Source organism: Mesocricetus auratus, unplaced genomic scaffold (genome assembly GCF_017639785.1).
Source record: "Mesocricetus auratus isolate SY011 unplaced genomic scaffold, BCM_Maur_2.0 Super-Scaffold_4256, whole genome shotgun sequence".
NCBI lineage: Eukaryota > Metazoa > Chordata > Mammalia > Rodentia > Cricetidae > Mesocricetus > Mesocricetus auratus.
Window position 1 is genome coordinate 58,513,403 of NW_024429182.1, and position 27,580 is coordinate 58,540,982.

The 27,580-nt window shown below is 46.0% G+C and overlaps 1 protein-coding gene across 6 annotated transcripts in view; it reads right to left on the reverse strand.

Annotated features, from left to right (window-relative positions):
* The window catches only part of Phrf1 (PHD and ring finger domains 1), a 31,417-nt gene that overhangs the window by 1,833 nt on the left and 2,004 nt on the right, over positions 1-27,580 (reverse strand). For 3 of the 6 annotated variants that reach the window (XM_013115931.3, XM_013115917.3, XM_021227813.2), the window contains exons 2-14: positions 26,864-26,979; positions 25,610-25,732; positions 22,002-22,207; positions 20,126-20,209; positions 17,785-17,909; positions 12,132-12,229; positions 11,571-11,746; positions 10,441-10,570; positions 5,353-5,480; positions 3,974-4,155; positions 3,753-3,884; positions 3,199-3,353; positions 146-2,812 (exon numbers count right to left, since the gene is read on the reverse strand). In XM_013115931.3, coding sequence (XP_012971385.1) covers positions 146-2,812; positions 3,199-3,353; positions 3,753-3,884; positions 3,974-4,155; positions 5,353-5,480; positions 10,441-10,570; positions 11,571-11,746; positions 12,132-12,229; positions 17,785-17,909; positions 20,126-20,209; positions 22,002-22,207; positions 25,610-25,732; positions 26,864-26,957 — 4,300 coding nt within the window. In that variant the 5' untranslated portion in view covers positions 26,958-26,979. The remainder of the gene's footprint in view (positions 1-145; positions 2,813-3,198; positions 3,354-3,752; positions 3,885-3,973; positions 4,156-5,352; positions 5,481-10,440; positions 10,571-11,570; positions 11,747-12,131; positions 12,230-17,784; positions 17,910-20,125; positions 20,210-22,001; positions 22,208-25,609; positions 25,733-26,863; positions 26,980-27,580) is intronic. The other 3 variants (XM_013115936.3, XM_013115922.3, XM_013115925.3) reach the window with 2 other exon arrangements.

Genomic DNA, 27,580 nt, shown 5'->3' on the forward strand with positions numbered 1-27,580 from the left:
TCTAAGAGGCTGGACTCAGGTGGGGACCCCAAAGAGTCAGGGGAGGCTCTTGGGGTAGCTGCCTTCCTGCCTTATGCCTGCTCCACACCCCGATTCACAAGGACAACCACCACCAGGACCCCAGTCATTGGCAGGGCCAACTCACTTTGAACTCTGTCCGGGGCTGGGGTGTTGTCCTCCGCTTCCTGCAGGTTCCAGGTGACTCTTTTCACCAGGGTTCTGGATCGTAGCAGTGGGGCCTGGGCCACAGCATCCTTGGGCCGGATCGTTTCACATCCTCTCCCACTTAGAAAAGGACTGTCCTTTCCCATGGGGACCACACCCGGCGTGCTAAGAGTTGCAGCAGTGGTTTCTACAGTATCCTGCACGAGCAGGCACTGGTCTGAAGGGGTCAGTGCCTGGGGTGCAGGCTTTGAGATGTCTTCACTATGAACCAGTAATGCCTCCCTCTGGATGGTAGGTAGAGTAGTGTCCTGTGGAAGGCTGGCTGGGGGCACTGTGGGGTTTGATGGGAAGTCTCGCTCTGGGGAGGAGTCTGTACTCTCAGGGGAAGGTGGCGAGCTCATGTCATCGAGCTGAATGAAGATGGCCTCATTTGAAAAGTCCTCAAAGACGTGGCCTGCCTCCACAGAGTCCCCATAGTCTAGGTCCTCAGGCACACACTCAACTGGCTCAGCCAGGACAGCAGGGACGTCTGGAGGGTTCAGATCAGTCACAACCACCTCTGGCAGGACACTTACTTCTGGCACTGGAGGATTGGCAGGGTCCTTTCCATCCTGCCCTGGTTCCTCCTGTGGAGCAGGGGAAGTTGGGGAAACCTCCCTCACAACCTCCTTCTTCTCTGGGGAATGGGGCCGCTTCTCACGGGAATGTGGCCTCCGTGGCCTATGCTCCAAGCTGGGTGACCGAGACCGCCACCTCCTTCTCTCTCGGGACCGAGTCATACTCTCCTTCTTGTCCGTCCTCTCTCGGCTCCTCTCCCGATGCTTGTGTCTCCAGTCCCTCTCCAGGCTGCTGTGGGGTGAGCAGTCCCTGCCTCGAGACCTGGACCCTGAATGACGCCTCTTCCGTCTCCTACTCTCATGGTGCTCACAGGAAGAACTGCCAGGACTCCCTGAGCGGGACCTGGACTTCCTCCAGCACCTGCCATGACCCCAGGGGCCCCGCCTCCGCTCCCTATCCCTGTCCCTCCTCCTCTTTGCTCTGTCCTGGCTGCTGGCACGGTCACTGGAAGACCTCCGCCTCTTAGCCTTGGTTCTGTGCTTCTTGGTGTGTTCCTCAGACACTGGAGACACTGAGCGTGAGGTCCTGTCCCTGGAGCCAGATCGAGTGCTGGAGCGTGTCCTCTGGTGTTCTTTGGCAACCTTCTTCTTCTTACTTTTCTTCCTGCTACGGGAGCTGGAGGTGGAGCGGGAACGAGATGGGGCCCTGAGCTCCACAATCCTGTGGGTGGCTACCTGTGGAGCATCTGGGCTTGGTGGGACATCTGGCTCCACAACTGTCACACATGTCACCGTCCGTTCCTCAGAGCCAAAGAAGGGTGTACAAGACACTCCATCCTCATCATCCCAAAGGTCTGGTGGGGATGGTCGCTGAGTTCGGACTGTGGAGCCCTGGATCTCTGTAGGCTCCATTTCCCCGAGTTCTTCACGCTCCATATCAGAGGCTCCCTCATCAGGTCCCTTGCCCAGGAACTCCAGCATGCCAGACACAGGTTCACCAGGGGGCTGGGGCTCAGGTTCCACTTCAGTCCCAAAGTCGCTTTCTACCCTGTAGGAGGTAACACAGCGCACAGTCTGGAAGGCTGGGGCCTTTGGGCTGTTGATGGAGATAGTTCTCGTGATCTCAGAGGGTAGAAGGCCTGGGCCAAGACTCTCGGGGCTGCTGCTAGGAGGGCTGGAGTCCGAGCCAGTGGGGTCAAAGGGGTCATAGATTTCGCTCTTGAGTTGTTTTGGCTTCTTGATGGAGAAGAGGGGTGAAGGGTTCTCCTTCCTCTGCACCTTGCTATCTACTGGCCGGAATGTGTTACAGAAGCCAGGGCTAGACAGCTGGCTGCAATGTGCGGTATTCCCAGGGATGTTGATCCTGAAGCTTTCAAAGGTAGACCCAATGCCCTTTCCTCTTGAGTGCCCTAGGGGGGCCACGCTGCCATGGGAGCTGGGGGCAGAAGGGCGAGAACCACCAGTATGTGAGCCAGTCTCCTGGGGACCCCTGCTGCTGGGCTCATTCTCAGGCCGGCCTCGCCCTGGCTGCCCAGGACCTTCCCTGCCAGTCAGGCGGCTGATGCAAGTGCTGGGGAGCTCCACGGTCTGCCCACTGGCTGGGACCTGGTCCTGTGTGCTGTCACTTCGGTCCCTGTGGATCTTTGGTATCCTGGGTAGCTTTGAGAAATCAGGTCTCCTGGGATCTGTTTTCTGGGGATGCCCAGGAGTTCTATTTTTAGATGGAAAGTTAGAATGAGCAGTCATCTTAGATGAGGCAGAACCAAGAGGCAATGCCCTTGTGTTGGAACCATTAAGCCATGGGCTGTTATTCTGTTTCAAGGTAGGCCTACTCTCATTTGAAAGGTTCCCAGCCTGACTTGAACATGGGGTCACCAATGAGTCCAACCTTACAGGTGTCTCCACTGTGCAGCCAGGGATACGGCGTAGGGCTGCTCTGTCCCCACAGCTCAGCCCTGAGCTCCGTCGCCTGTCTCCCATGAGTCCACTGGATGCGCTCACGGAGGGTAGTGCTCCAGGCTGCAGGTTGTCTCTGGACCTGAACTCTTCTCTGGATTGAGTCACAGAATTTCGCTGAAGAGAAACAGGAGCTAAAAAACAGAAGTCAGATAACAACCCTTCCCACCTCCTCTAAGAAGCTCCATGTAGTCTTTCTCTTTTCAGACATGGTCAAATGGGTCCCATCTAGTGTGACAGACAAGAAGCTGCAGATGGAGGCATTGCCCACTCTTGACCATGCTGGCTCATGGGGCACTGGGCACCAAACATCTGTGAAAACTGTCCTGGAAATGCCGCACTCACCTAACTATACTCAGGCATGGAAGGACTCTGACAGAAACTCACAATGGTTATGCTTTTAACAGTGTTGTCCCCAATTCAGGGCAGTCTGACAGCCTGTCCAACTCATCAATTTCTAGGACTGTGACTTTACATTTCCAAAACCATAAGGAAGGGCCGCAAGCCCATGGGTGCTCACCTGCCCTCTTGGCACTGAGAGAGCCATCCCGGTGGATAACGACATCAGCACTGCTCATCATCAGGAGGCTCTGGCCAGACAAGATACTCCCCAACAGGTCAGGAACAGGGGCCTCCTCCACGCTGGGCTCTGGGGCCACAGCAGGGAGCTGTCTCCTGCAGACATAGACCAGAGAGTGGTTCTGCTAGCTTGGTCCCTATGCACTCCTCTGGCAGGAAACCTCACCCATCAGCCCCAACATGAAGAGAACAGGTGTGTGCCAAAGTCACCTATAATGTATGTCACCCATTCTACCACTAAGCAAGAGCGGGCAGGAGAGTATCTCTACCTGTTGGTGACTGTGGATCAGGACCCCTGTCCTGCGCAAGGACCCTTTCTCTCAGAGACTGAGGCCGGTGTGGCTCTGAGACAACTAGCTTTGAGGTAGCACTCAGAGCCAACCTCAAACACATCATAGCCAGGAGTTGCTCAGCCACTTCACTATAGGCCACACAGAAAGGATAAGCAATTCGGTGTCCGTACCCACCCCCCCAGATGCTTCTGCTGCTCCATACCTAGAGAGCCCCATGGCAACAGGTCTGGCCACAGGCTGGTGAGACTGCAGGGCTGAACGGGACAGCACTCTCCTCTTGGCACTTAGAGGGGAAGGTGGATCTACAGACGGTTCTTCGTTGCTGGAGGGAACACTGACAAAGCAGACCATTCTATCAGTTCCCATGGAGCCTAACCAAATCTGAGGATGAGCCACCACTGAGGGAGTCACCACTGCAGTTACCTGTCAAAAGGGTCCAACTCATAGGGATCTCCAAACAGAGACAGAGAAGCTGCTCCAATATCTGCCCTCATCAGCCCCAGAGAGGGGTCCACTGGCTTGTACACTGATGGCATGCTGGTGCCATGGACAGGCCTGCGGAGGCCTAGTGTTCGTGCGATGCGAGAACGAGATGTGACTTCGTTCTAAATCAAAGTGACAGGAAAAATTTCAACGAATGACTGGCATCCTGCACATGAACAGTCACACAAGGACAGTTGTGAACTTTTAACAGTATCACAACTGTAAGCTATTCCTAAGACAATCAAGGGGCCACATACCACGTCTAGATTCTGAGCATGAGTGGGACAGAACAACACCCTCAGCTAGTACTTCTCCCCAAGGAGTGATACTCTCCATACCTCTACCTTGGGCATGGCCCCAGATGTTCTATTACAGGGAAAAAGGAATCATAGTAATTGCATGGAATCTACAACATTCTAGAATTTTCTAAAAATTAAGAAGGAGGTACTGACATTGCCAGGCCCTCAGGATACAAAGTGAGTGTGCTAGTGACCAACAGTATCTACTTAACTTGCTAATATTTAGTCACAATCACAAGAATCTGTTCTGACTCTCCAGAACACATGTTCAAACTAATGTCTATACATGTCTTTATATACAAGTATACACTACAGAACGTTTATCAGGGTAACAAGTATAAATCCACATAAAAACACAGGAAACACATGGCCAAGGATTTTATTTTTGTTGTTGTTGTTGTTGTTTTTTGTCTCAGCTTCCTGTGTCTTTACCAAAATTGTCTCATGGCAGTAGGGCTGAGTGAGAACACAGTAACTGAGATAGGACAAAGGTTTCTCACACAGGAGGCTCCCCAGGACAGACACAGTGACTATGTCCAGTTAGCAACTGTATATACTCCCTAGGCAAAAGACTTCAACTCAGTCTGTCCACACCTGCTCCTAGCATAGGAGAGCTTTTTGATCTCACCAGCAAGGAACTACAAGAAGGTGACTTGGTTCTTGGGCCCTGCAGTCCTCCCTCCCTGCCTCTATATTTCAGGGAACACCACACATAACTTTTTTTGGGAGGAGGGGGTTTGAGACAGGGTTTCTCTTGTATATCCTTGCAGCCTGTCCTAGAACTCACAGAGATCCACCTGCCTCTGCCTCCTGAATACTGGGAGTAAAGGCATGAGCCTCCACTGCCCAGCCATCATACACAACTCTTAACATACCCCATTCCAAAGGACCTAGAAACATACCCAACCCCCTCTGAACTGTACCACAGAGCAGCAGAAAAGCAGCCATTCTGTTGCTTCCTGCTGCAGAACCATATAGGGAGCAAGCCTGGTTAAACTGCACACTACTGAGACGGCCTACCTTCAGCTGCCTTCCTTTTGTCTTCCTCACACGGTGCTGCCGTCTCTTGGCTCTTGTACCCCCAGTCTTACTTTTCACAGATGACCTGGACCGGGTTTTCTTTCTTCCCAGGACTTTCTTCCGTCTTCCTAAAGAGACAACATTCAATGTCTATGATTCAGTATCTGCAGGGCCCTTCCTGACCAGGGTAAGCTAGTCCTCCAGGTTTGGTGGGGAAAATCCAGGAAGCTAGGGAGAGGATCTGGGCACCTCAGGACTGTGTGCTGGCTTGAGTTTTACATACAACACACACACAGTTTGTATGTGTGTGTGTGTGTGTGTGTTATAGAAGACAGAGGACAACTTGAAGGAATTGATTCTTTCTTTCCATCCTGTGGGATCTGGAGATTAAAATCAGGCTTGTTAGTTAGCATCTCTATCTGCTACGATATTTTACCTACCATTTTTTGAGATATGTTCTTACTGTGTAGTGTAAAATGACCTTGAACTCTTAATCCTCTTGCCTTCACCTGCGGAACACTGGAATTACAGACATGTGCCAACTTGTTTGCAACCTGGGCTACAAGCATTGGCTTGGCTTGGATTCCCCCCTCCCCACACAGGGTTTCTCTGTGTAGCTTTGGAGGTTGTTCTAAAACTTGCTTTGTAAACCAGGCTGGCCTCGAATTCACAGAGATCTGCCTGCCTCTGCCTCCCTGCTAGGATTAAGGGCTTGAATTTAATCAGAAAAATAAACCTGTAATATTTTATAGTAATATGTTCCTGGGGGGAGGAGGATCCAAGTAACAAGTAAGGATGGGTTCCACTACCCTGCATAGATCAGACTTTTAGGACCATTATATAAATTACATAATCCAAAAGCACATGATAACCAAGTGCTGAAGACAACAATGACTCTATTCATGGTCCAAACAGAGAGAGTAGCCCTAGAGACTGGAAGACAAACAAGCACTCTGAACACTTCTCAGGTGCACACTCTAAAAACAGAAGTCAATTGCTAAAGGACTTGTGCCTTAGTCTAAACCCATCCTCCAAGGTGCTCCTATGACTCTTCATTCTACGACTCTGATAAGCTAGGACTGAATGCACCAGGATTTGGCAGGGTATGAAGGGAATACCAGGTACCTGGAACCTCCTTCATTTTTGAGCTGATAAATAAGGAAAGGCTGCTTGGTCCTGATGCCCCTGCAAACTGTACTGCTACATATGAGAGCAGATCCAGGGCTGTTAGTTATCTTGCCCAGAAGCCCCCAGTAAGCAGAGAACACAGTGCCCCTTTTCCCCTGGTTGTTCTTTCTATGGCTCCCATAACCTGTGGTCAACCATAAATAAAAATAAGAAATACCAAGTGGGAACTTCAAGAAAAAAGAAATCCACACATTTTAAATTGTATTGTTTGTAGTAATGTGATGAAATCTCGAGCTATCCTAAGTCACCCTATCTGCGTCAGGAACTAATCTCTTCCTAGACTGTACATGTGGTATGGGTCAACCCCTGTAGCTGGCTTTGTGGTTCTGATTATTAGGCAACCACGGGAGTGCAATGCTTTAGTTCATGTGACCCTTATAAAGTAGCCTAGGCACTTGGGCCATCCACTGCCTCTCTTCTCACAGGTACTAGAGCACTGCAGCACCTCGCCGCATCACAGTGGAAAGGACAACAGTACAGGAAGACACTTGGAAGGAGAATGAGCTCACCTCATTTTTATTAAAGGGCATTGTTATGACTGTTGAATACATGGCCCTGAATGGCTAGGAACTATGTAGATCAAGCTGGCCTCAAACCCAGAGATACACCGTTGCCTCCCAAGTACTGACAGTAAAGGCACAGATGCAGAACACTCTTGCACACAAAAATCTAACACACTGGTCCAATATGTGTCTAAGCTCAACATACAGTCTGCAGACAGGAGCCAGTGAAGAGCAAACAGAAGGGGTAACACACACAGTCCAACAGGAATCTGACTTGGATCGTAATTCAAATAAGCATTTTCACTTTTAGTTTGAGAAAGGATTTCAGTTGTAGCCCAGGCTGGACTCAAACTCACGATGTAGCCGAGGATGACATTGAGCTCCTGATCCTTCTGCCTCTACCACCCTTGCCCCCATGTCCCAAATATCCTAGCACACAGGAAACTGAGGTGGGAAGATTATGATGTGAGTTTCAAGGCTAGTCTGGGTTACAAAGAGAGAATCCATTAAAAAAAAAAAAGGGGGGGCGGGGAGGAAACAACTTCACAGAAATAAAGCCAAAACCAAGGCTGAAGAGGTGGCTCAGTGGTGAGGACACTGGTTGTTCTTGCAGAGGACCCATGTTAAGTTCCCAGTACCCACATGGGGCTCCCATCTGTAACTCCAGTTCCAAGGGACATGACATCTTCTTCTGGCCTTTGTAGGCAATAGGTATGCATGTGGCACACAAACACATAGCAGGTAAAACACTCACACATATAAAATAAAAAATAAAACCCTTAAAGAGGGGTGCCTGAGTGTATGTCCTTAATGGAATTACAGAGAAACAAACTCCTACCTCTAATCAAATGTTGATCACAATCTACATAATTTGATGAAGCAAATGAGTTGCTAACAATCAGCACCAAGAAGCAGGATGTGACATGAGGAGCAGGAGACACAGATGCACAACACAAGAAGTGAAAGCCTGACCCTAAACCTCAGCTGCAGATGTGACCATAAGAAGGGCCATGTCGCTGACCTAGACAAGGATCATTGCTTACTCAGAACATAGAGAAGATTCTGGCTTCTAAACTCTATTCCCCATGAAAGGAAGAGCTTCCTGAAGAGGATTCTAAAGACAGACAGACAGACAGACAGACAGACAGACAGACAGACAGACAGACAGACGCACGCACGCACGCATGCGCACACACACACTGATGAGTAGAAACTGAAACTCAACTATTATGGGTGCTGCTGAGCATGAACTCATACTATGCAGAGTACATAGGTCTTTCAGATGTACATAATAAATAGTACTGAGTTGGAAAGTTTGGTACTTCTAAAGTTAAACATAGGATCAAGCTGATGATCGAACCTGTTCACTCTTCCATACTGCCAGGAAAAAAAATGAAAACATCTGCTCACAAGATGACCCACATGCAAGCTAGGTGGTGGTGGCACATGCCTTTAATCCCAAGCACTCGGTAGGCAGAGGCAGATAGATCTTTCTGAGTTTGAGACCAGCCTGGTCTACAAGTCCTAGCTTCATGATAGCCTCCAAAGCCACAGAGAAACCCTGTCTCAAAAAACAAAACAAAACCCCTCCAAAAAACAAAGACCTGCATGCATGTTTCCAGCAGCTTTATTATTTTTTGTGTATATTTGAGAATTTCATATATGCACATAACATATTTTGATAAAATCCACATCCACACCTCTCCTGGATCCAACCCCTATCTCCCACCCCTCTCAACTTCATGATTTCCTCCTCTTCCTCTTCTTCTTTTTTTTTAAAAATAAACCACCAAGTCCAATTTGTGCTGCATGTGTGTGGGGTTATCCACGGGAGCAGTTGATCTCTCAGGGACCACATCTTTAAAGAAAACCAATTCTCCTTCTGCCAGAAACCATCTACTGTTAATAGTTCCTAAACTAAGATGGGGGGGGGGTTGTGAATCACTTACTTTTCTGCAGTTTTATTCATTTTGTTTGTTTCTTAGTTTCTGAGACAGTGTCTCACTATGTAGCCATAGCTGGCCTGAAATTCACAATTAGATCAGGCAGTCCTCAAATTCCCAGAGATGCACTTGCCTTTATCTCCTAAATGCTGGGATTAAAAGCATGTGCCACCACACCCAGCTGTAGCTTTCTCTTTAGGAGACTTAAATTGGAAATAACCCAAATGAGACCGCCAATGAGTAACAAGTAAACAAACTGAGTTGGGCCCTGTAGCATACACCTTTAATCCCGGCACTGGGGAGGCAGAAGCAAGTGGATTTCTGTGAGTTCAAGGCCAGCATGGTCTACAGAGCAAGTTCCAGTACAGGCTCCAATGCTACAGAGAAATCCTGTCTCAAACCGCCCCCTCCCCCCCAAAAAAAAGAAAATTTGTGTGTGCACACTTGCCACAAACACAACCTATCAAGAGCAACTTATACATATCAGCTCTCTTTCCATCAGGTAGATTCTAAGAATCCTACTTGAATAGTCAGGCTTGGCAACAAGGACCTTTACCTGTTGAGCCATTTTGCCAGCACAATAAAGAATATTTTTAAGACTCTACAGATTAATTATTATGATCCACTTACAGAGGCACTGAGTTGCAAACAATGGGAGCATCAAACAGTATTAGAAGCAGGGTGCAGGTCAGCAATGTAAGATAAGGATGTAGATATGATCTCAGGGCTCTCTGTTGTAAGGAGAACCCCTACAGAGCCACACCTGGTCCTAGTTTTCTTTGATCTGCCTTTTGTGATTGCTACCCTGTCTCTAGCACCTTCTGTCTGAAGTCTTATCTGAGAGTTTCCTTGGGGTTCAAAGCCTATGCAAACTTGGTTTTAGAAAAACCTAGCAAAGTGCAGTAGTCCTTGAATTTGCATTTGGCACTGTCTCTTTGACTCTGATATGATATTTGGGATATAGAAATAAACTAGATAAAGGTATAATTTGGATAATAATAAAAAAGCCCTGAGCTAAAGGAGAGCATCTCAGTCCCCAAGCGGCTAAGCCCCTCAACCCCCAGCACTTCAGAGTGCCTCTGTTTCTCTCCAAAGACCCACATGAACCCACACCCATGTCATAACGCTAGGTCCCTTCTAAAATGGTTTGCTTCCAGTTTACACTAGCTCCAGGTATTTGTAGGTTTAGGAAAACACAGAAGCCATGTCAACAGTAAATGTAGCTTCAATCAGGGAGTGACAGTAACACATCTGTCCTAATCAATCCAGATGTACTTGTTTCTCCTTAGTGTTCTCTATCTAGCTCTAGATGAGCTGGTCAGCATGGAACCCATAGATGTAAAGAGTACGCTGTACTTTTGGCTGAGAAAGTTGCAGGAGCAATCAGAAATGACCACATAACTGGACTCCAGAACAGAGCTGATGGTGGGAGGCAAGCCACCACGCCAGCTTACCTGCCTTCCTTTTCCGTTTTGCAGGCACACGAGGTGTCAAAGGACGCTGGTATACAGCAGTGCTCAGACCAGTGGCAACAGCCTCGATAGTTTCATCCAGCAGAGAAGACATGAGGTACCTTGGTACATGCTGCATACAAGGGACAGCACCACTCAGTGGACGACCATCCTTCCCAAGGATGGGACACTGAGCTGGGTCATGTGAGTAGATAGTATCAGTGCAGACTCCCTTTAAGATCCCTGAATGTGGCTCATCAAATTACCAGAGAAGCAAAATAGTTTGGCACTGGAACCATCTCCCTCCACTCCTACCAAGAATGGACAGCATGATCACAATGACAGTGGTTCCTGGCAGTTTCTAAGAGGGAAGGTCAGGGCAAGAATGGACTAGGACATTCAGCCACTATTGAGGATCAAATGTAGGTCCAAGCAGGAAGAAGGAAGGGAGCAGCTGTGAGCAAAGAGAAAAGCCCCAAATGAGGCAGGTATATGGTAATGAGGGCCTAGCAGGGATAGGGAGAGCAAACAGATAGAAAACAAAGAGGTGAGTGAGAAATAGCAGCCCCCAGCACTGTCCTGCATCAAGCTCACAAGGCAAAAGAGGAATGGCAAGTATGAGCTGAGACTCAAGTGCCAAAGTAAAGATATGAGACAGGGCATAGGACAGGAGATAGTTCCCAGTCCTCTAACCCACTTGGAACTTGGACCATGATATCACTATACTGACCATGGGAATATGACTTCATAGAAAGGACTTCTAAGCTCCCTCAGCACCCAGAACAGAGGCCACAGATATCTAACAATGAGTGCCAGGAACCAGGCACGAGGAAGATAATCTCTTGTGCCTGGAAGGGGCAAAGAGCCAGTGAGTGGCCTTTTTTTCACACTAGAGGAAATTTCCCGAAATCATCATCCCTCCATCAAAGCTTAGAGAAGGCAGACCCACTGGTCCTGCTGGCACACAGATGAAGTATAGTGTCATCAATACATTGACCTGCTCTCTTGCCAGGCTGACTACATACATGCTATGCCTGGCATATGAGAATGCTATGGGCCCTTTACTGCCAGCAGAACCTCTTAAGTCCAGTTCCCAAGCCCAGAGACCACCCTGCGTGGACCCAGCCACCTACCTGAACCCTTCTGGCAGAGGAGATCCTGTTCCGGTTCACAGTTGCCCTCACTCTCTCACTCTGTCGTGTCCTAGCGATAGCCCGGGTCCTGCCTACTCGAGGCCGAAGCCTGCTGGTAGTAGGCACTACATCAGCCAGAAGCAGGGAGACCTCCTCATCACTTACAGGAGCTGCATCTTGGAAGAGAGCCAAAGGCTGCTGGGTCATGTACACTACACAATACAGGCTTTCCCCAACAGGCCTTAAGAACTGAAAGCCCCAATTAACAACCTGTTAACCCCAGCACTTGGGAGGCAGAAGCAGGAGTTCAAGGCCAGCAGAGTCTACAGAGCAAGTTCCAGGACAACGAAGCTACACAGGGAGTCTGTCTTAAACAAACAATAGCCTGCAATGGCCTCCAAAGGTTAAACACCTCTAGCTCCTACCTAGGATCCACAGAAAGCCCTCTCCCTGATGGAGGTTGTCCCTCCATAACAAGTCCAGATTTTCTCCATGGTCCTTCTCTAAAACTGACAATAAGAAAGATCCAAGTGCCCTGCAGGAAAAAGGCTAACACATTACCATGAGTGGGAGCAACACCAGGGGCTGCACACTCTGGGCAGAACCATTCATCCACAGGCACCTCCTGGAGGGGAGGGTCCAAACATTCCATGTGGTACCTATGGGAACAAAAGGTACAGTGTTAGCCCTAAACTTGAACCTCAAGTTTTACAACAAACCAAGTTGGAAAGATGGCATCTAAACACACCCAGTCCATAGTTCATTCTGCCAACAGCTGAACCACATTTCCACATTATGGAATGCTCAGTAAATTCAGGTCCTGGAACACAGACCCTGACTCTAATCCCTAATCCCAAGGTGGATCACAGAAACTCTTTGACCCACTATTTCTGACAGCAGATGACTAAGTTACCTTTTTTTTGAGGGAGTGTTCTAAGGGGCTAGGGAGAGTACACTTTCCCAGCAAAAGTCCGGCCCCTTCTTGCAGAGAGGATCATGCAAATCTGGGCAGATGCCCTGTTGCCTGATGGCACTGGCTGTCCCTGCCTGTCCAATTACATTTCAGCCCAATTGTCCATGTTTCAATCATACTATGTTGTAAGTCTCTTTCAAGACCCTTAACAACAGGGTATGGAGAGCTTCAAAGAGCTGAGCTACAGAGGTTTTTCAAGAGGGTATCCTAAGAAGCCCTTTATTCAGCCTCTACCTCATGTACCTTAAAATGAGCCATAACTCTTTAAAACTCAAAGACAAGTCTTTACCTGATTTTGTAAAATGTCAAAGCGCGCGCCCCCCCCACACCACACATGTATCTTTAGAAAGCCTTGTGATTTTGTGTCAAAATGAATGAGAAATTTTAGATGTGTGAGTTGAAAGACAACGATGAAGATAGAGAAAACTGTAAAAGCCAATAGTATTTAGGTACTTAGACACAGGACCCTAATATATATATATATATTTTTTTTTTGGTTTGGTTTTTTGAGACAGGGGTTCTCTGTATTGCTTTGGAGGCTGTCTTGGAACTAGCTCTTGTAGACCAGGCTAGCCTTGAACTCACAAAGATCCACCTGCCTCTGCCTCCTGAGTGCTTGGGATTAAAGGCGTGCGTCCCCAACGCCCCACTAATATATATTAATTTGAATATTTAAGATCTAATAGGACTTTAATGTTTGCACTGTAGTATCTGTTAAATGAAATACATAAATTTATATGAGATTTACAAGTATAACTTTTTAAAAAAAGAATCTCTTTTTTTTTTTTTTTTTGGTTTTTACGAGACAGGGTTTCTCTGTATTGTTTTCGAGGCTGTCGGTCCAGCCTGGCCTCGAACTCACAGAGATCCGCCTGCCTCTGCCTCCCGAGTGCTGGGATTAAAGGCGTGCACCACCACCGCCCGGCTTAAAAAAAGAATCTTAACAAAGGCAAAAATTCCCAGAAACTCCGTACGGTGATGCATGCCTTTAATCCCAGCACTTGGCAGGCAGGGGCAGGTGGATCTCAGTGAGTTCAAGGCCAGTTTGGTCTACAGAATGAGTTCCAGGACAGCCAGAGCTATACAAAGAAACCCTGTCTCAAAAAACAAAACAAAACAAAAAGTTACTATGACTAGAAACAAAACATTGATTTACAGAATTAACAGGCTCAGGCATAGTGGTTCACACCTGCAGGTTCTACAACAGAGAAGAGATCTGTTACATAGCCTAGCCCACACAGTTTATGGTCAGTTTAAGTCCTTATCTCAAAACAAAAGCAAACAAACACGAAATAAAACACAAGAAACAGAAAGAATAGAGGTGGGTGTGAGAGTAGACACTTGTAATCTCAGCACTTAAGAGCTGATAGGGAAGGGTTGCTTAGTCTAGTAGTTGGAACCTGACCTGGGCAACAGAAGACCCTGTCTCATAAATAAAACAAGCCAGTTAAGGTGGCAGATGCCTTTAATTCCAGGACTCAAAGGCAGAAGAAGGCAAACCTAGTCTATATAGCCAATTCTAGTCCAGACCCTGTCTCAAAATAAATAAATCCACAAATTAAGAGGAAACAGGCTGTGGATGCTTGTAGGGTTCTTGAAGAGTTAGTCAATAAGGTAGAGACAGTAAGTTGTGGGGAAACAAATTTTAGGAAGGAGGGAGACTGAGTCTATGGCATGGAGGGAAGGTCAAGTCTATGGGCATGTAAGGAAGAAGTCTGCAGCATCAGCACTGGGGAAGGAGGAAACCAAATCCACGGAGTATCAGCCACGAGGGGCAGGTAGGCCCAAGAACGGCTGTGAGGTATTCACTGTACCAACTGAATTTCCACAAGTGACCATGTACTGGAACTCAGTTCCTGTGTTACATCTCACACACAAAAGGACAGACAGCGGAGCCAGCACAAAGGGCAGTACAGAAGAACTCCAGTGAAAGGAGAGTAAGGGCAAGTTCAGCACAAACCTCAAAACTGAAATTCCTGCTCTAGGAAACATTCCAGACTTACCAGCCTCACCATTTCAAGAAGTGTATTTCTATAATTCTTTGGTCGCAATTTTATAGTAGAAAAACCTTTCTAAATACCAGCCAAAGACCCAGCAAGAGGCTGAGGGAGGAGGCAGTTTCATCTAACTCACAGAGATCAAATAGTGAGCTAAGAACATCATCAGCAGGGTCCTGGAAGACAGGGTCATTAGCACAGTTGGTGTCAGAAGTGGGATTGAATTTCCACGCAAAACAACAAAAGCTTTAAAGGAATTTTAGAAACAGAAGAACAGAGAGAAGCACAGATTTTTGGTAGCAGCATTTTTCTCAGGTTTTTCTCTGTTTTGCTATCGACAAGCCGAGATTCACGTGGCTGGCTTACCAGAGTCTTCCTGACTCGGCATAAAAAGAAAAAAAAAAAACAGGAAGGTTGTTTTAAGAGACTCTGCTAACGATTAAAAGGTGTGTACGTACAGCTGGAAGTGGCAGCTTTTGCTGGATGTCAGCATGGACTGAGGCGGTAAACTGGAGTCACGCTTACGCCCGCCATCTTGAAAACGTCAGTTTAAAACAGCCGCGGTTTTACAGATAAGACACGTGGCCAGAAAAACATAAAGATTTACTGTAAAGTCAGACTTGGATAAAGGAAAGCCTCTAAAGGTTTACAGTGCGTTTAAAAATATATGTGAGATTGAGAGAGAAAATGAAACAGCAAAGTGGTATATAAATACAAAAGCCGGCATTGTGGTGGCGCACGCCGGTAAGATTTACTCCAGAGGCAGAGGCAGGCGGATTTCCAAAGAGAAACCCTGTCTCAGAGAAAAATAAATAAAAGTAAAATAAATAAAGTAATAATAGATAAATAAATAAGCCACGTAAAGATGGAAAATACACAGAGAGTCTGGATACTGTATGCTATTGTGTTTTTCAGTTTTTTGATTGCTAAGGAAGGAACAGCTGCTAAAGTACGCTTGATTATAAATGCTGCTGAATTAATCCAACTTCTATCTTTTAAAAATGCCTTGACTTCAAAATTTAAGTATAAGGATATGTTACTCGGAAAAGGAGTTTTAGTTTATGTTTCCACAGAAAATGAAAAGCTGAGGATTCCTTCCAGGCTTCTGTGGTTTGATGAACCAAGACCCCCGGAAGCAGTGGGCCAGGCGTTTCAACAATTGAGACAGCTTAGATGATGGAGCTTTACAGACCACAAAAATAAGGACTTATACAGGTTTCTGAGTTTTGTCGTGATCCCCATGGTGTGAACAGCGCCCCCTTCCAGCAGGAAGCAGTTTGGAATGAGCGACGTCCTGATTCCCATCTTGTCTATAAATCTGTTTTCATTTAAATGGGGTTGTTTATAATTGGCTAATGATAACAGCCGATATCTTTTTTAATGGTAAAAAGGGGAATTATGGTATGGGTATTGTTTTTCATTTATTGAGACAAAATCAAGGTCAATTTTGTGATGCTTATATTTCTCCTCTTGATTAAGTATTGTGCTTATACTGATCTTTTAAAACGTAATACATAATTGAATACAGACTATAGATAGTTACTTATAATAGAATTTATAGTTAGGTAAGTTAGGTTTTCTAGACATATATAGAGATGTATTTGAGATAGATAGTCTTCAAACCTTTCAAAGACCTTCAGAAAATGGCATTTAAAATGGTTTAGGGTTTTTCTTGACAATGAGAAATGTCTGCTCCTGGCAGCACCAATTATGTCTGAGAGGAAGATGGGCATCGAAGAAACTTGTTATGGAGTTTGCTTTCAACATGGCAAGATTAGCTATTTGGGCAAGAAACTGCTCTTGCCTGTACTGCTTGACTCTTGCTGTATAAACTGGACATGCAGGACCCACAGGAAAGTGACTGCTGAAGTCAGTCTTACAGGGTTCCTGCTTCATGAAAGAGTGTAAGAGACTTTCTACAGGACAAAGAAAAATGACTGACAGACTGCCAGCACAGATGGACAGTTTGAAATTTCCTGCTTTGCTGAGAAGTGTTCCAGACACATTGTGGCCTATGGGCTGAAGATGGATGCCCCAACGTTACAGAGGAACTTCGGGTGACTGTCCAGGCAGTAAGATACCTCTGTCAATCCTAGTGTTTATATATTATCCTTCTGTGGTCTTTGATGGAGTTGAAGACAGATAGTTATAATTATAGTTTTCCTTAGTTATGATAAAAGATAAGCTACATATAGAACTTTGGACTCACAAGGATGGGATGGATGATATTTTCTTTAAATCTTGCTAAAATATTGTAACTATGTTCTTATTTGATAACTGTTCTGTTATACACAATTTGACTGTGTTAAAGTTAAGACCTTTCTTTTTGTTTAAACAGAAAAGAGGAGATGTTGGGGGAAGTCCTGTGCATTTGTCAATAAAGTACTGTTGAGCCAATAGGAAACCTAGATAGGAGGGACTAGGAGACCAGGAGGACTCTGGGAAGGAGAAACACAGGAGTCGACATGTAACCGCCATGGGGTAGGAAGCCCGGAACTATTCTCCGGTAAGAGACATACTTAGATTAACAATTATGGGGTAATTACTTAAAGCAGAGCTAGCCAGTAAGAGACAAGCAAGGCCAACAGCTTCATAATGAATATAGCCTCCTGTGTGTTTATTTGGGACTCATGCGGATCTAGAACCAGGCTGGCGGGAAGGCATGCCCTCAAAAGAAAAAGCTTCCTTTTACACACAGTAGAATTCATGACTTTCCTGCTGTGCTGGGAGTGACAGAGTGACTCCAGGTACATTGAAAAGGGAAATGGAGAGGGCTGGAAAGATGGTTCAGCAGATAAAACCATATATTATTCTTGTGGGGTACAAGGCTACCATTTCAGGCAACTTACACCCATCTATAATTTCAGCTCCAGGGTGATCCAATGTCTGAGCCTCCCAGATTCCTGCATTCTACACACATAGTGAAAAGAATAACAATAGTAAAAAAGATGCAAGGATCCAGAGTAGCAAGATAATACGGTCCCCAAAGCAACCCTTCAGCCTGCTGTCCTCTCTCCTAGGAGAGCCCAATCTCCTGTCTTTCTTTCTTTCTTTGGTCTTGATATACTGCATGGTCTTTGAGCAGTCTCAAGGAAATATAGATACAAGAGGTATTAGTGTCACTGTTGAGTCATGGGGCCCTAGTAGGACTCTGTACCACAGTGGAGTCCTCAGTACTCCCTGTCCGGCTCTTCTAACCAGTTTAACAGCCTGCAAGGCAGGTAGGAGGCCCCATTGTCCTTACCCAGCATCACAGCCATCACAGAGCAGAAGTCGGTCTTCACGGTCACTCCTGCCACACACCTCACAAAAGGTTGGGTCTTCTTCGGCCTCCTCATCTTCACAGGCTCTAGTGTTTTCCACTGGAATCTGAAGGCAGAACTGCTGGTCACTGAATGCACCCTCAGAATCTAGTGGTCAATTTATAGAATATGCATCTAATCTAGAGTAAATCTGTTAGCCCAAGATCTTCTTGGGCTGTATGCTGGCTAGTTTTATGTCAACCTGACTTAAGCTAACTTAAGGAAATCTCAGTTGAGAAAATACCCCTCCAGATTGGCCTATAGGCAAGCCTGGGTGGCATTTTTTGCCAACCCACTGTGTCTCCCCTGGGCTGGTGGTCCTGGGTTTTATAAGAAAGTAGTCTGAGCAAGCCATGGGAAGCAAGCCAGTAGGCAGTATCCCTCCATGGTCTCTGCATGAGCTCCTGCTTCCAGGTTCCAGACCTGCTTGAGTTCCTGTTCTGACCTCCTTTAATCCCAGCACTCAGGAGGTAGAGGCAGGCAGATCTCTGTGAGTTCGAGACCAGCCTGGTCTACAAGAGCTAGTTCCAGGACAGCCTCCAAAGCCACAGAGAAACCCTGTCTTGAAAAAAAAAAACAAAAACAATATGAAAGTATAAAAAAAATAAAGCCTTTCTCTCCTCCAATTTGTGTTTTGGTCATGGTATTTTGCAGCAGTAATAGAAACCCTAACTAAGACATATGGTGACTTGTTCTCTCCACTGCAGGGCAGGTAACAGAGAAAAATAAAAGAGCTATATGAAGGACTAGGAGTGGTGGCTCAAGCCTTTTAATGCCACTCAGGAGGCAGAGACAGGCAGATCTCTGAGTTTGAGGTCAGCCTAGTCTACATAGTGAGTTCCAGGACAGCCATGGTTACACAGAGACCCCGACTCAAAAGCAAACAAGAGTTACACATGATGAGGAGTCTAAGGCCTGTGATGTAAAGAACATTTCAGGGTACTGACTTGCTAACCTCTGCATGCCAGTGCGCAAGTACCAGGCATGAGTGGGGAGAGCACATGGCAACTTTAAAGTTGAAGCCACAGCAGCTCCACAGAAAAATCTCAGCAACACAGCTGCATGGAGCTTAGAGGCAGAGTGTTGACCCAGCATGTGTAGGGCCCTAAGTTCAATCACCAGAAAAGGATCAGAAGGGGAAGAACAAGAGAATTAAAAGTTCTTTTGTTATCATTTGGCTTTTGAGACAGGGTTTCTCTGTGTAGCTATCTCTGGCTATCCTGGAACTCACTCTGTGAACCAGGCTGGCCTCAAACTCAGAGATCTGTCTGCCTCTGCCTCCCAAGTGCTGGGATTAAAGGTGAGATCAATCATACAGGTCAATCTTTTGATGCATACTAAGAATCTGTTTCAAGAACAAGGGCTGCTGTGAGGTGGTGCACACCTTTAATCCTGGCACTCAGGAGGTACAGGTAGGAAGATCTCTGTGAGTTTGAGGCCAGCTTGGTCTACACAGTAAGACTCTCTAAAACAAAACGAAACAAAACAAAGAAACAGGGTTCAAGATGTAGTTTGCTTAGATGTACAAGGCCTGAAACTTGATCCATGAAAAGGAAGAAAGGAGGAAGAAAGGGAGGAAGAAGAGAAAAAAAGGGGGATAGACAAGAAAGAGAAAGAGATAAAAGGAAAGAGAGATAAAAAGGATGGGAAGGGCCAGGCGTTGGTGGCGCACGCCTTTAATCCCAGCACTTGGGAGGCAGAGGCAGGCGGATCACTGTGAGTTCGAGACCAGCCTGGTCTACCGAGCGAGTTCCAGGACAGCCTCCAAAGCCACAGGGAAAAAAAAAAGATGGGAAGGAAGGGAGTAAAGAAAGAAGGAAAGGATAGAAAAGAGAAAGGGAGATAGGAAAGGGAGGTAGGGAGAGGACAATACATAATAAATATGCAAAGACTTTCCATGAGGAGGACACATCTTTCCATCCCCACACTACTTCCAAACTTCAGTTCACATGGTTCTTTGTCATATCCTACTGCAACCTCTCCCCTACCATGACTATAACTTAATAAGGCGACAGGCCAGAGAGAAGCTCTGTAATAAGAAGGGATGAGCAATAGAAGCACAGAAACCCTTACATATCTACCATGATTCCTATCTTGTGCCCAGAAAATATGGATAGCCCAAGACTTGGACTTTGCTCAGGGCCAAAATGGGTGGCCCAGTTACTCCTTTATAAGCTTAACTGAACTGACAACCTCACTGAGAAAAGTAAGTCACCATTTAAGGTAATACTCCTTCCTACAAGGACACACACACGAATAAAGACAGGCAGCAACTACACTTACCTTCTTTAAGATTTTACCATTAAACTGGGCTCGGATACAAATACATTTAAATATTGTTCGATCAACTGGACAGGAGTTGGCATTCTGTAAGAAATAAAGATTGCATCAGAATCCTGCAGAAATCACCTTCATGCACCTTTACTGTCTTCAAAAATAATTTACTTAACCATCAACAATTTCAAGCTAAATGTTGGGGCACCCGCCCATTATTACAGCATTTGGGAAGCAGGAGAATTATGAATTTGAGGCCAGTCTGGGTGGGTCTATCTCTCTGTCTCTCTCTTTTGGTTTTTCCAGACAGGGTTTCTCTGTAATGTTTTGGAGGCTGTCCTGGAACTCATAGAGATCCACAGCCTCCCAAGTGCTGGGATTAAAGGTATGCATCACCAACACCCAGCTTCTCTCTCTTTTTTAATTCCTTTTATTGGGTGCTGTGCTGGAGAGATAATTCAGTGGTTAAGAGCACTGACTACTCTTCCAAAGGACCTGGGTTATATTCCCAGCACCCACACGGCAGCTCACAACTGTCTATAACTCCAGTCCCAGGGGACCCAACACCCACACACAGACATACATACATGCAGGCAAAACACCAATGCATATGAAATAAAAACAAAATTAAAAAAATCATTTTATTAGCCAGGCAATGGTGGTGCACACCTTTAATCCCAGCACTTGGGAGGCAGAGGCAGACAGATCTGAGTTTGTGGCCTGATCTACAGAACAAGTTTCAGGACAGCTAGGGCTACACAGAGAAATCCTGTCTCAAAAAAACAAAAACAAAAACAACCCAATAAATAAACAGATAATAATTCCTTTTATGCAGAAATCTTTACTGAAAAGTCTTGGTCTTAGCTATGTTCCTATGCTAAAGTGCTAGAACTTGGTGAAGAAAACATCTTTTGAAGCCACCATGCTAGCGAGAGAAAAATCAGCAAACTGGATGCATGTTCCTACACAGGTGGCATGTTGGTGAGAAGGAAAAGGAGGAGAGATGGAAAAGGAGACGAGGGACCAAGCAGACAGCATTTCAGCCTGTTTGCTGCTGTCCCACATCCTCTCTCAAGCCTCTGTAAACTGCCCACAGAACCCAGGACATCTCTAATATATTTTCAGCATTTGTTTTCTAGGTATATGCTGATCAGATGCATGCTACAAACATTTTCTACTTGTTTCTTCAGTTCAAGAATGCTTTTCCTGATGTATACTATATATGATAAGACACATCCTCTTTAGCTGTGTACTCCACTAAATTTTGATAAATGTATGAACTGAAGGGTCACCCAGACCTGCCACCTCCCTGCTGTGTCCTGCCACTACAGCTGTGTGAGAATCAAGGAGTTATATCTTTCCTGGGCAAGATTACACAGACTTTTTAATGCCTATGCCGTGGAGAATGAGAGAATTTCTGGTGCTTACTGGCTGCCTATCTAGCTCTAGCATTTCAGTAAACCATCCTGTCTCAAAAGGAATAAGGTGGAAAGTGGCACAGCAGAATACATGGCATCCTTCAGTATGTAAGTACAGGCACACACCATGCACCTGGTCATACATAAAGTTCTCTGCCAGTGACAGAAGAGTCAGGCAATGCTCCTGAAAGTCCACTATGAGGTAGGTAGCATGATGCAATTTGTCTCTTCATTACTGGCTGTGAGAACTGAGTAATAACACATGCGGTTGCCTCAGGATTTGTGTCCTGATCTTCAGAAAACCCAGAGTCCTCCTCTCTGGAGCTCTGTTACTCCTAGACACACCCCCAGAGTAAGCCTTCCTGACAGTGCTGAGGGCCCAGGACTCAGTCCTGTGTTCAGCTTTGCTGCAGAGAAGCAGATCTAGTCATTACAGACAGGAGTAGCCCAGTGAAAAGCAAACTCACCCTGGACCACTCAATGATGCAGTCCAAGCAGAAATAGTGGGCACAGGTCTCTGGGGTGCCCACAGCCTGGTCTCTGAATGCATTGAGACAAATGGGGCAGCTCTCTGCATCATCATCAGAATTGGGTGCACTGCTAGCTTCCAGCTTTCCTTCAGTTTCCACTGCTGTCGTAGCCATTTCTACTCCATCTTCTGAATCTTCAGAACCTTTGGTAAAGAGAAGTATTATATTTTTAGTAAATATAGGAAGGAGTACATACTCAAGGACTGACCTTGAACAGACCCAAGGTATACTCAGGAAACCAGCCTCTAACCAGAACCCCAGCTCCTCTTGGGACATGCCTCCCCATCTACCTGCAAGGTTACTTTCAGTGAACGTTCTGAGTAGCCAAGCTAAACATGTCTTCTTACCCAAAGCTTATTTGACCACAGCTGCTCTGAGCTAAGGGGACAGGGATGCTGGCTAAGTAATTACACCTGAGCTTCAGAGTAAAGACAGACTATCCAAGAAGGTAGGTGTCAGCAACTACCAAAGGCTTCAGATAAAACAAAGCACTTGCCTAGCAAGTACAAGGCCTTGGGTTCTGTCCTCAGCTCTCAGCTCTGGGAGGTAAGGGGAAACATACATGACAAACTAATGATTAAGCCCAAGAATGCCACTTCTGGGGGCTGGAGAATGGCTCAGAGGTTAAGAGCACTGACTGTTCTTCCATAGGTCCTGAGTTTAATTCCCAGCACCCACATGGTGGCTCACAACCATCTACAAATCAATCTGGTGCCCTCTTCTGGCATGTAGGCAGAATACTGAATATGTAATAAATAAATAAATCTTTAAAAAAAAAAAAGAATGCCACCTCCTGAGCAATACCCTTGCATGCTGCACAAGTCTCTCAACACCATAACAACAAACATCTGCAATCAGATGAGACCTCCTTGGGCCTCTCCTGCTTCTTCCTTGTGGGATATGGCCAGAAGATCCTAACTGGGACAGTGGCTTTAAAGATGTGGTCAATTTCCAGGCTAGCTGCCTATTGCACTGTTGGGATTAGCACTTGTCAGCATTTCTCTTGGACACTATCTTAGTTCCTTTTTTGTTTCTGTGATAAGACACCATACATTAGCTCCTGTCCATTAGGCTGTGACTTATATGTGTCTTTCTCTAAAAGCTTTTTACCTCCAGCTGTTGAAGCTCCTCACCATCACCCACCACCACCAATGTCACATTCTGGGCATCTATCCCTGGTTGCTACTCCACAGCTGGTCTCTACCACTAGATGATGAGCTCTGCGGATGGGTCCCACCTTCAATCTAGTCCATAATCACTTTCTGACATCTCAGTCTTCAAACTTCAGGAAAGGATGTCAGAGTAACCCAACAGTGCCCCCTGCTCTGGCAGCATCAGTACTGTTCAGTCCTGCTGAGGATAGGACAAACCTACCTCAATGCTGGAAGCAGGTACAAGAGCCATGTCTCTGATTTTTAACCCAGGACAGACTCACTCTCCAACCCACTCAGAATTAAAACAAAACAAACACATACACCTGGCCAAGCATGGTGGTAAAAGGCTCCTAGTTATTAGGAGGCTGAAGTAGAAAAATTGCCAGGAATTTGAGGCCAGTGAATTCAAGACTGGCTAGCTTTGGAAAACTAGGCAGTCAGTTTAATTATAAGGTTACTAACTCCCAATCAGTTCTACTCCTGTATGATGAATACTGTTCCAATTATAAGGGTTACCTTTCTGGAGCACTCAGCCATAGGCATATAATGAAAGGTTATGTGATAGTAGAAGCTTTGGGACTATGATCTCCTGGTTTGAAAACCACATCAGAAGGAAACGTGAAGTGAACAGAGCCTCAGTCCAATTGAGCCCTTCATTTGTGTACTGTCTCGTTTTATGTCAGCTTAAAACAAACTAGATTCATTTGAGAAGAACGAACCTCAATTGAGAAAAGAAATGCCCCACCAAAGCCAGGCGGTGGTGGCGCACACCTTTAACAGAAAGCAGAGGCAAGAGGATCTGTGAGTTTGAGACCAGCCTGGTCTACAAGAGCTAGTTTCAGGACAGGCTCCAAAGCCACAGAAAAACTCTCTCGGGAAAGAAAAAAAAAGAAAAGAAAAGAAAAGAAAAGGAAGCAGAATGAACCAACTCTAGGGAGCAAGGCAGTAAGCAGCACTCCTCCATGTCCCTTGTGTAAGTTACTGCCTTGAGTTCCTGACCAGACATCCTTAGATGACAGACAACAAACTGTAAGATGAAATAAACTCTTTCCTTCCCATGCTTTTTGTCATGGTGTTCTATCTCAGAAACAGAAACTCTAACTAAGACACTCTGAGAAAGGTGGCCATGGGTGGGTGGGGCCAAGCAAACCATGAAGAGCCCTCATAGGCTGCCTATAGCCCAGGGTGGCCACAAAGGTTTTTCAGAGTAGAGGTATGCCATCCAAGCACTGTTCTTAGCAGGAGTTTAAATCACAAACTTTCACCAGTGCTTATAAGCCTGGAATTTATCTATTTATTTTTTGTTTTGTTTTTCTTTTTTTTTTAAAGATTTATTTATTTATTACACATACACCAGATTGAATTGTAGATGGTTGTGAGCCACCATGTGGTTGCTGGGAATTGAACTCAAGACCTCTGGAAGAGCAGTCAGTGCTCTTAACCTCTGAGCCATCTCTCCAGCCCCTTTTGTTTTGTTTTTCAAGACAAGGTTTCTCTGTGTAGCTTTGGAGTCTGGCCTGGAACTCACTCTTGTAGACCAGACTAAATGCTGGCCTGGAACTCACAGAGATCCATTTGCCTCTGCTTCCCAAGTACTGGGATAAAGGGCAAGTGCGACTACTACCTGCCTGGAATTTCTTAATAATGCCACACAATGAGCTTGTTGAATATGCAGAGAACTAGCAACAAGATGGGACTAACACCCCATGTCCTAAAGGAGGTCCCAGGACACATGCCCCTTATGTTAAGTTGTCCCACACCTGGATAATGCCAGCAGCTGGCCCTTTTAAGATGAATAGGGACTACCAAGACCACCCTCCTCATCATCTTAGAACTCCAGTCAACCCACAACACCCCATGGCTTATGCTACTCAATGTTTTTAGATATCTCATGTTCTGTCTCTCCCTGAAGAGATACCCACAGAATCATATAAAACTTAACTTTAAAACTAAAAACTGCTGGGCAGTGGTGGCGCACACCTTTAATCCCAGCACTCAGGAGGCGGAGGTACTCGGATCTTTGAGTTCAAGGCCAGCCTGGTCTACAAAGAACTAGTTCTAGGACAGCCTCCAAAGCCACAGAGAAACCCTGTCTCGGAAAAAAGAAAACCTAAAACCTGTGGCTGGGCAGTGGTGGCACACACCTTTAATCCCAGCACTTGAGAGGCAGAAGCAGGTGAATCTTTAAGTTTGTGGCCAGCCTGGTCTACAAAGCAAGTACCAGGACAGCCAGGCATATATGGAGAACCCTATCTTGGGGTAGGGAACCCCACTAAAAACTATAGCAGGAGTCAGCTGTTGCTCCAGTGGCAGGTGACAGCTGTGGATGTTCTAACACAAGTTGTCTCCTTCCTCACTAAGAGGCAACTGGCTCAAATGCACCCATCTTACCAGATCTGTCTTCTGGGTCTTCCTCCTCAGACAGCCCCTCTGTTTCCTCCCCATCTGTGTCATCTTCATGTTCACTGCCTATATCATCTTCAGAGTCTCCACTGTGGCCATTGCTGCTTTCTTCTAGATCACAAAGTGAAAAGCACAGGCCCATGAGGGTATTGTCACAACCTAAGCATCAGAAAGCCACAACTGCTCTGAGAATGTAGATGTAGCTATAAAGACTAACAGGCTGCTGGGCAGTGGTGATGAATGCCTTTAATCCCAGCACTAGGGAGGCAGAGGCAGACGGATCTCTGTGAGTTCGAGACCAGCTTGGTCTACAAGAGCTAGTTCCAGGACAGGCTCCAAAGCCACAGAAAACCCTGTCTCAAAAACAAACAAACAAACAAAGAACAAAACAAAAAAACTGCCCAGCCACCAGAGCTGGGGTGGGGAGGCTAGAGAGGCCTATGGTGGGAAAAATGCGTCCTCAGTCATCCTCTGCTATACATTTAGTTAAAGGCCATCCTGGAATACATGAAACCCAACCAAAAACAAACAAACATGGAATCCCTGCAGTCTGGAGATTTAGTTAGATTGCTGTTTGAGGCCAGCCTATGCTATATAGCAAGGGCCTGTTTCAAACAGAGAATACAGCTCAGCAATAGATTCTTACCTCCTCCCCACAAAAAGACCAAAAACAATGACATGTGATTGTGATCTTAGCTAACAGTTATTTGGGAGGTTGAGGTGTGCTGATCACATAAGTCTAGCAGTTCAAGCGCAGTCTGGAGCACACAGTGAGACACCATCTCAAAAACAAGACAAAACAAAAAGCAAACAAAAAGAATGAATGTAATACACTTCTATAACTTAATCAAAGATATTTTTTTTAATTTTTCAAGACAGGATTTCTCTGTGTAGTTTTATAGACCAGGCTGGCCTTGAACTCACAGAGATCTGCCTGCCTCTGCCTCCAAAGTGCTGGGATTAAAGGCATGAACCACCACCACCCGGCTGACCTTTTTTTTTGGGGGGGGGGTTTACGAGACAGGGTTTCTCTGTATTGTTTTGGAGGCTGTCGCACCAGCCTGGCCTCAAACTCACTGAGATCTGCCTGCCTCTGCCTCCCGAGTGCTGGGATTAAAGGCGTGCGCCACCGCCAGGCGACCTTTTTTTTTTTAGGTTAAAAGTAAAAGCTGACATTCAGGCTTCCAAGAGGAGCTAGCAGCCTGGAGAAAGCAGACACCCTTTCAGCAGTGGGGGGCTTACCAGCATCACTGGCCAGGTCTGAGGGGCCAACTTGAGGTGGTCCATCGGGTCCAGGGCTATGAGTCACAAGCTCATCCAAACTGTCATCATCCATGGTTGCACATTGGCATTCAGCTCTGAAAAAGACCAGAGTCAAATAACTCCAAACCTCCTTGGCTATAGAGCCCCCTCTGAAAGATAATTTCCCTGGTGACACAAACATCGCCACACATGTAACTTTTGAGCTTCGAGACACAATACACAGGACCCTAGCCATAAAGTCATGTGCAAACATAAAAAAATTAAATATAGCTGGGCAGTGGTGGTGTACACCTTTAATCCATGTACTAGAGAGGGCAGACGCAGGTGGATTTCTGAGTTCAAGATCAACCAGGTTTACAGAGCAAGTTCCAGGATGGCCAGGGTTAAAGAGAGAAACTCTGTCTCGAAAAACAATAAATAAATATTTTTATAATATGAATACAAAGACTCATTCTAGAACCATATACAAAGCAGGATCTTTTTTTTTTTTTTTGGTTTTTTTGAGACAGGGTTTCTCTGTAGCTTTGGAGGCTGTCCTGGAACTCACTTTGTAGACCAGGCTGGCCTCGAACTCACAGAGATCCGCCTGCCTCTGCCTCCCGAGTGCTGGGATTAAAGGCGTGCGCCACCAACGCCCGGCACAAAGCAGGATCTTAATTCCTAAGGACTAGCAACATTTTCACTTAGGCATTCCTG